This window comes from Rhipicephalus sanguineus, chromosome 1 (genome assembly GCF_013339695.2).
Source record: "Rhipicephalus sanguineus isolate Rsan-2018 chromosome 1, BIME_Rsan_1.4, whole genome shotgun sequence".
Classification (NCBI taxonomy): domain Eukaryota; kingdom Metazoa; phylum Arthropoda; class Arachnida; order Ixodida; family Ixodidae; genus Rhipicephalus; species Rhipicephalus sanguineus.
Genome location: NC_051176.1, coordinates 35,096,238 through 35,109,862, shown reverse-complemented (window position 1 = coordinate 35,109,862; position 13,625 = coordinate 35,096,238). Strand labels below are relative to the sequence as shown.

The 13,625-nt window shown below is 44.3% G+C and overlaps 1 protein-coding gene across 1 annotated transcript in view; it reads left to right on the top strand.

Moving 5' to 3' along the window:
• The window catches only part of LOC119390433 (uncharacterized), a 32,097-nt gene extending 22,530 nt beyond the window's left edge, over positions 1–9,567 (top strand). Inside the window, exon 4 of the mRNA XM_037658056.2 lies at positions 8,852–9,567. Coding sequence (XP_037513984.1) covers positions 8,852–8,974 — 123 coding nt within the window. The 3' untranslated portion in view covers positions 8,975–9,567. The remainder of the gene's footprint in view (positions 1–8,851) is intronic.
• Positions 9,568–13,625: the final 4,058 nt, after the last annotated feature.

Below are 13,625 nucleotides of genomic sequence, written 5' to 3'. Positions count from 1 at the left end.
TTTAGAAAAGAGATTGCTGTGATTTAGGGAATCAAATGCTTTTGAGTAATCAATAAAAACAGATCCCACGAATCTGACCCAGTCAATTTCTGCTTTGATATTGTCAGTAAGTGCGATTAAAGCTAAGTCGGTGGAATATCCGCGACAAAAACCAAATTGTCTTGGGTTTAACAGTTTATGCTTATCCAAATAGTTAGAAAGGCGTTTTTCAATCAGTTTTTCAACAACTTTACTAAAACATGGCAAAATAGATATAGGCCTGTAGCTTGCTAATGAGGTCGCGTCTCCTTTTTTATACACTCGAATTATTTTTGATCTCTTCATGTCATTAGGAAACACTGATGTTTTAAAAATTAATTTGACAATGTGACAGAACGCTTCGCTTATGTTGTCAACAATGTCCTTGATATGATGGCAGCATATAGAATCTAAACCAGGACTACAGTTCTTAAGATTCATGATCGTATCATGATCATGGTCAGTTGGGAAGAGATAAAATGACTGTGGTGTCAGGCGGGATATGAGAGTGTCGTTAACGCCTGGAATATCGGGAATAGAAGCAAAACATTTGCTGAACGCGCATGCAATATCTGTAGGATTAGTAAGTATGCGGTCTTTTTCTTGAATTTTCGTTACGCTTTTCGTAATAGGATTCTTATTCAAAAACGTATTAATTATCTGCCATTGTTTCCGGGAATCATGCCCTGTTTTAACTATCAGATTTTCATAGTAAGTTTTCTTCGCTTTTTTTAAGTTGATGTGTGAGCAAAGTTCAAAACTTCTTGTAGCGAACCTTAAGTGACTGGTTAAATGGCTGATTTTTACATTTGCGATATAGGTTTTCTTTTTACGCTTGGTTTTCAACAATCCTGTTGTAAGCCAGAGATTTAAAGGAGAAGCGAAATGTTTGCGGCACTTAACCACCGTTGTAGATGAGGATATAGAGTCCTTGATTAGGTCAACGAGTTTATTGTAAGAGGCCTCAACAACATTCAGCGATGTAACGAGTGACCGGTCTGATCTGGTGGCGAACTCTTTGTAGATATCTTTATCAAATATTGATTTTGTGTACGTAGGTCCGGAGGCATGATTATGGCGTTGAAAACGCAATAAAATTGGAAAATGATCTGTTATATTGCTTCTAACAATAAAAACCTCAGGGGGATGAAGCAGGTTTGTTAGCGCATGATCAATGAGACTGCATGAGTTAGTAACATTTCTAGTGGGTAATCGTAACAACGATTCGACACCATATCCACGGCATATGTTAACGTATTCTCTGCTATAACAACTACATTCATCCAGAATGTTGATATTGATATCTCCCATTAGAACGATATTCTTGTTTTCATTTGAAACAGTGGACAGTGTATTGTCAAGAGCATGGCAAAATGTGGTCACGCTAGAACTTGGTGACCGGTAGATGCAGCCAAAAATAATAATGTCTAATACACTCACTCGGCAGGTCCGTTCATGCCACGTTTCGCTCGTGGCTGCGTTCTGACGAGCGCCCATAAATTTCTTTGCCGTATGCTCATCTCGCCAATGAACCATTGCGTGTGCCAGCTCACGCACCTTTCGAGTTAGAAATGGCAGCTGGCGTTCGAAAAAGCTGTCGCACGCAATTGTTCATTGCCGCATGCTTATCTCGTATGCTTATTCGTGAGCTGGCGCACGGAATGGTTCATTGCCGAGATACGGCAACGAATTTCATGGGTGCACGTGAGAACGTAGCCACGAGCGAAACGTGGCGTGAACGGACCTGCCAAGTGAGTGTATTCGACCCGCCAGTAAGAAAGAGGAGAAACAGAAATTTGTCAGTGATATTGACCCGCGCTCCATCTACCCTTAGCTGCTGCAAACCCACCGTATCCAACGCGTGGCGGCGCTGGCGTCAGTCGAAGCCGGCCGAGGCCACGCGGCGGAGCGTTCGAGTTAACCGTGATGACGGCTGTTCACGAGCCTCGAGCATTTCGCGTCCACCGAAATGCGGCTACCACGACCGGGATCCTTCTGGTCAGCAGTCGAGCACCATAGCCACTAAACCACCGTGGTGGGTTCGATTCTTTCTGCTGTAACCTTTAAGAACTACCAATAATAATCTAAGCCGATGAGCGTACGTCTAGGTTCTGTCATGAGCCACAAGTATTTATAGCTGTTTCCTTTTTCTCGTTGACTTTCTCATCGGGAGCAGGCAGGAGATATAACGTCGACTTGCTGAGCTTCCACTGCTGTCGCTGTTTCGTTTCCTCGCGACTCACTAGCGAAACGTTATATAAATTTATTTCTCCGTCTCGTCCGTCCAAATCAATCCTCAACCTTTCCAGTCACACCGATTCCTTTTGGTAATCCAGCTTCGATAAATGACCGCTGGCTTCCGCTGTCCGGTAACACCCTTCTCCTCCTACTCATGTCTGCAAATGCACAAAATTATGGTGTACATTTTCAATTGCATGTGCTGCAGGCATCGTCGCTTACGCTTTTCTTGCCTTTGCTTGCCTCACTGTTCTACACAGCGGCGTAGCATGTCGTCGTTTGCATCGCTCACATTTCACTCTGCAAATACGTGCGGTGTGGTTTGACCGGTTGCATCGGAAGCATGCTCTGATCTCATATGAGAATGGCTTTCTTTTCGCCATTGGAGCTCTCCGACGACAGTCCCCAGTTGCATGATTCTTCTGCTTGCAGAGCAGGCAGATTGTGTCTGCTGAGCTACAAAGCTGGAAGTTGTGCGGAGCTGCTTGCAGTTGTTCCTTGATTTCACAGCTATCGTCTCCTGTTTACGCTGTTTCTTCCCTAAAAGATGCTTGTTCCCGCACAAACAGCATGAACCTATCCAGCTTTTCTTCACGCGCTTTTCTTGTGTTGTGGTGTCTTCCTAGCTGAGCTGTTTCTGTTATTCTTTCTACTTGAACGTCACTGGTAATTCTGGTGGTTTTCAGCACTGGCAATTACATGGGTGCGCTTTCCGCCTTCAGTGATTTAAGTGCCAATGTGTTGGCCAGCAGTGTGTTCACAAGCTTGCGTACCTCATCAATTCCTTGTGCCAACCTGGCACTCTAAGCTATGTAGCTCGTTCATGTGGAATTCCACATTTTGTTCACAATTATTGAACGTGGTTTCTAGTATTTTTATCACTTGAACCGAATTTCTTTCTGCACTGAAGCCCTTTAATAGCAGCGCCCGCCTTTCCGCTTAGCCATGCTAATAAATAATCGCACTTGTGACCGTCGCTCATGTTAGGTGTGAGGTGAACTGCTCACTCATATTTTGCGCAGAAGCGATTCCACTCCAAAGCTCTTCCGCAAACCTTATCATTTCCAGCTTAGGAAGTTTGACTAGCTCAGTTGCGCCTTGTTCTATACTTGATGGCGTTGCTTGCCTTGTCTAGTTGTTTAGACCAAACTTTACAGACTGTCGAAGTCTGTAAAGTTTGGTCTGTAAACACTTTTGTAGATAAGATGGGCGTTATTTTCATGCCATTCACTAGTTACAACAAAGACTGATAGTGCGAATTATCGGTTACAGCGAACAAAATACAAACGTTCATTGGCTTCATTACAATGACATTTCTTGTTTTGATAACGAAACGGAAAACGCCGCCGCAATATCGGCGATAACGAAGAAATATTTGGTTTGCGTGTGACTCAAGACGTAGCGCAAAAAGCAAAATAATTATTGAAAGACAACCATATATTTTTTTTAAGATGAGGTTGTGACATTGAAATTCGGTTAAAAGTGTGTTCACGTCCTTCTTCAAATAAATGTAAACGCAGGCCTGTTTTGGCAAACGAATTTTGTTGTGTTGCAATTTCACGTTCTCATGCTTCCGTCTGTTTAGTAAGAAATGCCACAAGGATACAGGTAAGATATACATCTGTCTGTTTACTGTCTGAAGGCTAGAATGGGCCATTTCTACATCTGCTGTTACAACGACTGTCACATATAACGAAATAACTTATGGTCCCGCCACACTACTTCGTTATAACGAGGTTATTCTTTCGAATTCAGTTTCTCCGTTTACACGTTGGTGCTCCTGAGGCTTTCGCTTAACTTGCACCTTAGTTATTCTGTGTTAGCTCTCTCATTAATGTGCTGCTACGACATGTGTTATCTGGGAGCGAAGCTTTTCTTCGTAATTGCTTGTTCAATTGTAGGCGGCTAACAAGAACGCCTTACTTATGAGTCAGCCGCACCGATGTTCTCCACTTCGGTGTCGTCACTTGATTCAGTTCCATACGCTGCTCCAACGCCGTTTTCTTCTTGGCTACTCCGCGGACGGTTGACCTTGGGGTACTATGGGGTACTAGGCAGGATGGCCCGAGTTCGTCTAAACTGGGATATATATATATATATATATATATATATAATATATATATATATATATATATATATATATATGAACTAAATGAAGGGAGGGCACGACAGGTCCGGGTATTTTCTATATTGAATGAACTTTACTAACGTTTCGGCCGTGGCACGGCCTTCGTCAGAGTAAGTAGGTCTGTTACAATGCAGCCGCTTTTATGGGCTCACATGTTGAACTATCGGTACAGCATCAAGGACAATCGAAAAAAATAATGATAAACAACTGGTAATCTGTCAAAAAGATTGTGTTGACATGACTGACATGCGATGGGTACATGAACGTAAAGTTTCAAATTTTCCATGTGCATCAACACGTGGGACACAGTGTGGTCAGCAGGACATGTAAAAAGAGCTCTGAAGTAAAGAAACCACGAATGACTAATACATACATACATTAAAACATTTTACTAATCTAAGAAGCCGTTTTGTTATAGTGCGAGACAGGTGAGCTTTCCTAGGTTTTCATTGATGCCTGAACGAATGGTGTTAAATTTGTGGATTAAGAAGGATTCCCTCACTTCCCTATCGTGATTTGTCTTGAAACCGGACTGAATAATGGTGGCCCTAATTTTGTCGAAACCGTGGCCAGGCGTACTGACGTGCTTCGACAGTGGTAGATTGGGGAGGCTTACGGCGTGTGCACGATGATTATTAAAACGAATTCTGAAGCTTGTCTCTGTTTGACCTATGTATTGAGCTTTACATGTTGAACACTCGAGAAGATAGACGATGTTGGTACTGTCACATGTGTAGTCACCATTTATTTTTAATGAAAAGCTGGATGAGCTGCTTGAAACCGTTTTAGATGTCGTCATATGCGCGCACACTTTGCAACGTGGTTTGTTGCAGGGATGACAGCCTTCATGAGGTAAACACGTGGTTTTAGATGAGGTTAGTAGATCACGAAGGTTCCGCGATCGTCGGTAAACCACGCGTGGTTGTTCCGTAAAGATTTCCTTTGAGCCGCTCGCTCTGTATTAAAATGTTGAAATGTTTCTTTAAAATATGGTTGACATTTGGAGCTGAGGCCGCATGTGTCAAAATTAGGTTAGTCCGCGAACTATCTTTGCATCTTTTGTTAGTACTCAGCAGATCTGAACGATCGAGCTCTTCTGCGCGTTTGATGGCGTCTGTGATTATGCTGGACGGATAGCTCTGTTTTTCGAGCGCGCTCCGAAGTTGTTCGCAGTTGCGGGAAAATTCGCTGCTATCAGAGCATATTCTTTTATATCGGACTGCTTGGCTGTAGGAAATACTAGTTTTATTGTGCTTCACGTGACTACTACTAAAGTGAAGATATTGCTGCCTATCCGTGGGTTTCCTGTATCTGTTTCCTGTTATCTGCGCGTACAACGATTGCGACGCCGACAAACCAGTTTCCGCATCTACATTAGCTACGTTGCTCAAGCTCATTCTAGAACTTAATAATTGCGAATTTGATGGGACACATTATGTGCAAGTTAGCGGTACAGCTATGAGCACAAGAATCGGACCAAACTATGCAAATATATTTATGGGGCTCCTTGAAAACCAATTTCTTGCAAACCATGAATATAAGCCATTTTACTATAAGAGGTACATCGACGACATTTTCCTAATCTGGCACCACAGTGAATCGCAACTTCTTTCTTTCATAGCAGATTTTAACAACGCTCATCCGACGATTTCTTTTTCGTACTCGTATTCACCTGTGAACATAAGCTTCCTTGATGTCATGGTCACTCTACGTAATGGGAAGCTGATAACTAATCTTTACAGGAAACCCACGGATAGGCAGCAATATCTTCACTTTAGTAGTAGTCACGTGAAGCACAATAAAAGTAGTATTCCCTACAGCCAAGCAGTCCGATATAAAAGAATATGCTCTGATAGCAGCGAATTTTCCCGCAACTGCGAACAACTTCGGAGAGCGCTCGAAAAACAGAGCTATCCGTCCAGCATAATCACAGACGCCATCAAACGCGCAGAAGAGCTCGATCGTTCAGATCTACTGAGTACTAACAAAAGATCCAAAGATAGTTCGCGGATTAACCTAATTTTGACACATGCGGCCTCAGCTCCAAATGTCAACCATATTTTAAAGAAACATTTCAACATTTTAATACAGAGCGAGCGGCTCAAAGGAATCTGTACGGAACAACCACGCGTGGTTTACCGACGATCGCGGAACCTTCGTGATTTACTAACCTAATCTAAAACCACGTGTTTACCTCATGAAGGCTGTCATCCCTGCAACAAACCACGTTGCAAAGTGTGCGCGCATATGACGACATCTAAAACGATTTCAAGCAGCTCATCCAGCTTTTCATTAAAAATAAATGGTGACTACACATGTGACAGTACCAACGTCGTCTATCTTCTCGAGTGTTCAACATGTAAAGCTCAATACATAGATCAAACATAGAGAAGTCTCAGAATTCGTTTTAATAATCATCGTGCACACGCCGTAAGCCTCCCCAATCTACCACTGTCGAAGCGCGTCAGTACGCCTGGCCACGGTTTCGACAAAATTAGGGCCACCATTATTCAGTCCGGTTTCAAGACAAATCACGATAGGGAAGTGAGTGAATCCTTCTTAATCCACAAATTTAACACCATTCGTTCAGGCATCAATGAAAACCTAGGAAAGCTCACCTGTCTCGCACTATAACAAAACGGCTTCTTAGATTAGTAAAATGTTTTAATGTATGTATGTATTAGTCATTCGTGGTTTCTTTACTTCAGAGCTCTTTTTACATGTCCTGCTGACCACACTGTGTCCCACGTGTTGATGCACATGGAAAATTTGAAACTTTACGTTCATGTACCCATCGCATGTCAGTCATGTCAACACAATCTTTTTGACAGATTACCAGTTGTTTATCATTAATTTTTTTTTCGATTGTCCTTGATGCTGTACCGATAGTTCAACACGTGAGCCCATAAAAGCGGCTGCATTGTAACAGACCTACTTACTCTGACGAAGGCCGTGCCACGGCCGAAACGTCAGTAAAGGCATTTTTCCTTTTCAAAATGTGCTATCTGCAAGTTCATTCAATATATATAAATATATATATACAGAATAATTAGTGCTACCTGAGCTAATCTCGGAGGCGTCGTTAGTCCTTTGGCTGGGGCAATATACCCCCACCGCGTTTTCTCTTGCCGAGGCGCAGTACTCACGCCGCAGAGCCAGTAACGGGCGCTGCTAAACTGTGAGCTGCGACGTAATAACTTTATAATTGCTGATGAATGGGTGAAGCACTCTCTAAACCCTGACGGAGAGCCGTCAATTGCTCTTGATGCACAACGAGAATACGTTCCACTGTTGAACACGCACACACAAATACAGCGCCCAATGGGCACAGGCCAAGCTACTGACTTCGAATTGCAGAACGCGTCACTTCCACAAAGGCGGGCTAACGCGTGAACGCGCCTTCGAAAACAGCACTCCTTCGCGCTCCTTCGTGTCTCCTTTTGCACACCACATTGGCCTCAACATACTGTCTGTGCTTCCACGCACTCACAAACTGCAGGGATTCCGCTGACCCGCGCATCACCTGGCACTTATTGACAATTTAGAACACTGACGACGCACACACGCTTGAACAACAAAAGATTATTTCATCACGTGGCTACGCTGCCTCGTACTCCATTTCACCACGCTCACGACGCACCACTCACAGACGCCTCGGCGCCTTCAAGGGTGCGCAGTGGCGACATTTGCGGCGAGAAATATTGCTATGCCGCTTGTTTGTGGAGACATTGTTGCTGCCGATTTCTTACTGCAGAAAAATCTTGAGACGTATATTTTAAATCACCGCGACATATCCATTTATTCATCTGCTATATTCGATTGACGCAAAGCGAACTACACGAAAATGCTGCGCGTAAGCTCTTGTTGCCTTAGAAAGTTAAAATTTCTCCCGGTGGAATGGTGCGACATTGACGCTGGCGTTGCTGCACTGTTGATAAGTTGGCTTAGTAGCGGCGGTCACGCGTTTGCACGCGGTCTTCCCATGCATACCGCCGCAAACGCAGCACATTCGCTTGTGACACCACGCGCGTTCCTGTAGCCGTTTTACTCAACGCCGCTTTCGCGCGCTACGCACTGTATTCCTTCCATGACCGCCGTAGTGCGACCTCGGAGCAAACTGGTGTTCGCGGCAAGCTCAGGCCATCCTGCATAACACCCCTGCTCACCGCACCACTGACGATCGAGACCAGTTACTGCTTCGAAGCGAGCACTAAAATAAAGTAAATGAGCGCGCCAAGGTCCTCTTGCTCTTCGTATTCGAGCGCCTTGGTGATGATATTTTTCAGATACGTTTTCATTCTGTTATTCACAATACTTTGTATAGCCACTCTTTCATACGCTCTGTTTCATTCATTGTTTGTGTAGTCATCCCGGCTTCCTAGTGACTATATGTTGTGTTGTCAAATACCCTGTCTATATTTGTATTATTCACGTGCAGTTTTAATATTCTTTCTACTACTCTTACAGGACGCGACGGGCAGCTTCACGAACAGCCTGACGATCCGGTTTCACCCGTCACTGGAGCTTGAAGGGGACGAGATTAAAACTCTAGTCTGCAAATTCACCACAGGGGACGTGAACCTGGGATGATATAGATGGGGACACTGTAAAGGCATGCACAACACTCGGCCCAACATCACGGAGTACAAATGGTCTGTCATGCACTAAGTCATCCTTAAACCGCAATTTTCTCTCAGTGGAGCTCGTTAATACGAACCAAGGATTGCACTTTACAAGAGACCTGCTCTTGACACCCCCCTGCTGCTCGAATCCCTTAAACAACGAGTACGCATTTGTCAGGATGATTTGCTTGCAGGCAGGTTCAGAAACTCTCCCCACAAGGTAGAAAATTATAGAGCAGTGCTAACTTGAAAATATTAGAACAATGCAAAGAACACCAAATAAATTATACAACGTGCAGCAGCGCCTGCAACCAATTAAGTATGTTTTACATTCATGTTGTCGTGTAGAACCTATTGCTAGACAAACAAAGAAGAGCGTGATATACAAGCAATATTCTTCGTGCGTGGAAACAAGCAGCTTCAAAAGTGATGCCAGAAAACTAAACGGTTTAAAATAATGAAAATGCATTTTATACGCGTCTTCGGTCAGCAGCATCGCCAACGCTCGGCGTGTTGGGCTTGCTCGCCTCGCGCTGCTGGTCGCAGGCATCTTCCTCGACGGTGCGGTGCTCTGACTCGCTGTGTTTATTCGTAGCATCACCACTGGAACGCACTGCCATAAACCTCTTCTCAATTCCTTTATTCCTCAAGCCATTGATCTCCTGAAGCGTCGGTGAGTGCTCGGAAACGGTAACAAGACTCGATAGCGAGCCGACGTGCGTTGGGAACGGCCGAGTCGTGCCGTTGCCATCGCACTTCCTTAACTCGTCATAGTTTTGACATAAGGTGACGACTTCCGAAACGGTGATTCCTGGCCAGGAGCATCTGAAATGCGCCATCGTCTATCCCTTTGAGGATGTGCTGAATATTGTCAGACTCGGGCATGGCGGTGTTGACACGGTTACAAAGATCGGATGTCTCGTTGACACGGCTACAAACATTTCGGATGTCTTCTGTGCTCGAGTGCGCAAGCGTTGTTCGCCGCGGAACTTCCGGGCAGCGGGTCGGCCGAACACTTCAGCGAAGGACGTCTTGAATACTGATCATGTCGGGATGTCGCTTTTGTGATTGTGATGCCACAGTTTGGCAACGCCAGCGAGATAAAATACGACATGAGTCAACTTGTCGGCGTCATCCCACTTGTTATGCACGCTCACCAGCTCGTAGTTAGTAAACCAGTCTTCCACATCGGTCTTATCCGCACCGCTGAAGATCGTTGGGTGCCTCAGCCCCGGAACTCCGGTGCAGCTGCCGGACTGGAAGGAAGGGCCGGTTGATCTGGGTTGGTTGCCATGATGGGCGGAATGGTTCTGTTGCGCAGCTGCAGGTTCACGTGACGGGGAACTTCAGCGCCCTCCACCAATTGAGAAGAGGTCTGTTGGCGGTGCGTTCCTGTGGTGAACACAGCGAGTCAGAGCAGAGCACCGTCGAGAAAGATGCCAGCGACCAGCAGCAAGCGAGCCAAGCAAGCCCGGCACGCCGAGCGTTGGCGATGCTGCTGACCGGAGATGCAGCTTCCTCTTCACAATATATATACAGGGTGTTCAAAGTTAAGCTTTCTGGTTTTGTTAAAACTCAGCACGTGGAGGTGCGTCAAAACCACATTTGCAGATAAGTTTTCTATCCGGGGGGATACAAAGTGAGACAATAATTATCGCTGTCAGCCGACCAATTAACTAAGATAAAATAATTAACTTTTAAATGAGTGCAGCAAGCGGGCATGTTTGTATTGAAAAGTTGGAGGCAGTCGCGTTTCCACACTATGCCGCTTGGAAGAATTCTTCTAGTATGTCTGTGTCCCGAGATTTCCCGCTGCAAAGTTTAATTGCGCTTTGCATGATTACCCATGCAAGACAGTAAGCACTGGCGCAAAGCTCCTCCCCGATGTGCCGCGGCAGTTACCTGCGGCGTTTAATCTGACAACTGGTCGAAGGCATAGGCAAAGGTGATAACGGTACCCTTTTGCTACCGGCTGGCGATAGCAAGCATTGACTGCTCGTCACATCAGAGAGGAACATTGCGCCGATCCTCACCGTCTTGCATGCGTAATCATACAAACCGGAATTAAATTTTGCAGCGGAATATCTCGGGGCACAGGCATGCTAGAAGAATTCTTCCAGATGGATCTGTGTAGAAAAGAGACTGCCCCCAACTTTTCAATACAAAGATGCCCGCTTGGTGCATTAATTAAGAAGTTAAATATTTTATCTTTGTTAATTGGGTGGCTGACAGTGATGATTAATGTCTCACTTTGTGTCCACCTGGATGCATAACTTATCTGCAAAGGTGGTTTGCACGTTCTTCCAAGTGCTGAATATTAACAAAACCATAAAGCTTAACATTGAACACCCGGTATATATAGTCATTATTTGTTTATTCGGTTACAAATAACGGGGGCTAATTTTAATTTTAAGATGTCGTTAATGTTGCCATATGCCGTGTATCTGCTTCCATGCATTGCTTGGCAAAGGTGTTCAAAAATATTGTTGCTATCGTGCAGTTTTTCAGCATGATATATTGCCTTGACGGCCGGTATTTCCTAGCAGTTTCTTTTCGTGATTTTAGCGCTTGGCCAGTGGTCGGAGTGACCGTCTGCCCACGCCGTGAGTATAACATAACGCATCGCTGCACAATGTGTTCCGTGCAGGTGATTTTCAAGGGCCTTGGTTAGAGCTTTAATGAAGCGCGAGTTTTCTGTCCCCTCGTCATTGAACTGCTCATCGTTGTTTCTTTTACTCTGCAAACCCATGTTTGAAAATTTTGTTCTGTTCATTGGATCTGAGTATGACGGGGGTCTGTCGCTTCGCGATTGTGTGCATCCAGCATGTTGCTGGGTTTTCCTCTTTTGTTTACTTGCTTGGATTTTCTGTATTTTCCTTTTCCAATATGTACCAAAGTAAGTTGTAACTTATCCAGCTTCTTGCTCCTAAAAAATAAAATGAATGTTTAAAAAAGTTATTAAGGTATCATGTGTTCTCATTTATACGTAAAATTATATGCTGTACTAGAAAGAGGCTACATAAGTTGGCTCCTGTAGTATGTACCCGCACAAGGACTGCGTCATGTAAACGGAAACGTACAAGAGTGCAACGCAACTGTTTTTAGCCGATCATGAAATGACTATAATGGAGTGTTAAATTATAGCCAGAACTTGTGTATAAGGATGGGGCCGGATATCGCTATCGCGTTCAACTCTTAAAGGCGAATCTTAAGCGTCCACCAATTTTTTTATTGCATTTAATTCAATTTCGCTTACTTATATCCATACGTTCGACTTTCAATTACTCTATGAGCTTCATTATTTAGCACGGCCATGTCTCCTGCAGGACAAACTACATCTGTGTTATGAGAGTAAAGTATAATGCATGGTGCATAATAATGTCATTTATGTGTATAAAAAATAACTCGAGACACAAGATAAAATTCTACAGGACCCCTTGTTTACCGTTGCCTGTTTCCGATTTGGCGCGATCGATATCGGTATGCTCAGCGCTGTTTATTACTTAGTCATTCAAACGCAAATCCGATAATACCGTAGATAAATAACTTATCGAATTAAATGTAACGTTGTAAAAAATAACCCAAGAAATAGCACATTATGCACAATTAATTATTGTATCGTTTTATGTTGGACACACCTGTTCAGTATTTTTTAAAACAGGGCTGTCGATCAAAATGACCTGTTTTGACTAAAAAAGATGACTAACCAGGTATCAATGACTTTTCAAAAGATTGTAACAGGTGGCAAAATTGAAATGTCGGTATAACTATAATTGAAGAATAGACCGCCCCTGCGGGACCGTCTGCAGGCGATATGTTAGTAACGTCAACACGGACCCGAGCTAAAGGGGAGGATGCTTTCGACCCACTCCTGCACGCAGCAGTGCGTGGCTGAGCCGTGTCCGGTGGAAAGGGGATCCTGGGAGTAGAGCCGATGCCTGGTACCTTTAAGGCCCTTTAGTGGGGGCAACACAGCCCTTTGATCCTTGCTTCACGTAGACGACACCCCACGGCTGACTTGCCTAGGGAAAATGGGCGCTTGCCTTTTCCTATCCCCCTCAGCCATCTCTTTCTTTACAATTTTCTTCCCTTGCTCTGCTTGGTTTAAAATGGTCTACATGCCTTCTTTGAGGTGGAGTATAGTATAGGTCATAGTGGCAACGCATGGCTGGTATTTTGCATTCTTGCGTTGTAACGTTTGCTGCGCCCTTTAGTTGAACTCCGTGGTGCGTGGGAGCCATTGCTGCCGAAAGAACAAAAGTGAATATCGGGAGCACCTCTTTTCCCTAATTACCCAGTATCACCCTCTCAAGACCCACCAACGAATCGTCGAGCTTCTTTACCCGTTCTAAATATACGTAACCACAATTTCATGTCATAAATAATGAAAAAAAGATACTACGAGTCATATCACTTTTTGTCATCACTCAAAACATAGGCTGCAGTGTTATAAAACCACCAGAATGGCTCGTGGAGACCGGCTGCTTCACGCTGGAGATAAGCTCAGCAGCCTTGATGCGTTAGAACAAACACCGATAACTCCACAACTATCGATCGCAGCAGCATCTGATGCGGACATCATCGAAATTCATCTTCTAGAAGACTGGATAGGCCAAAAG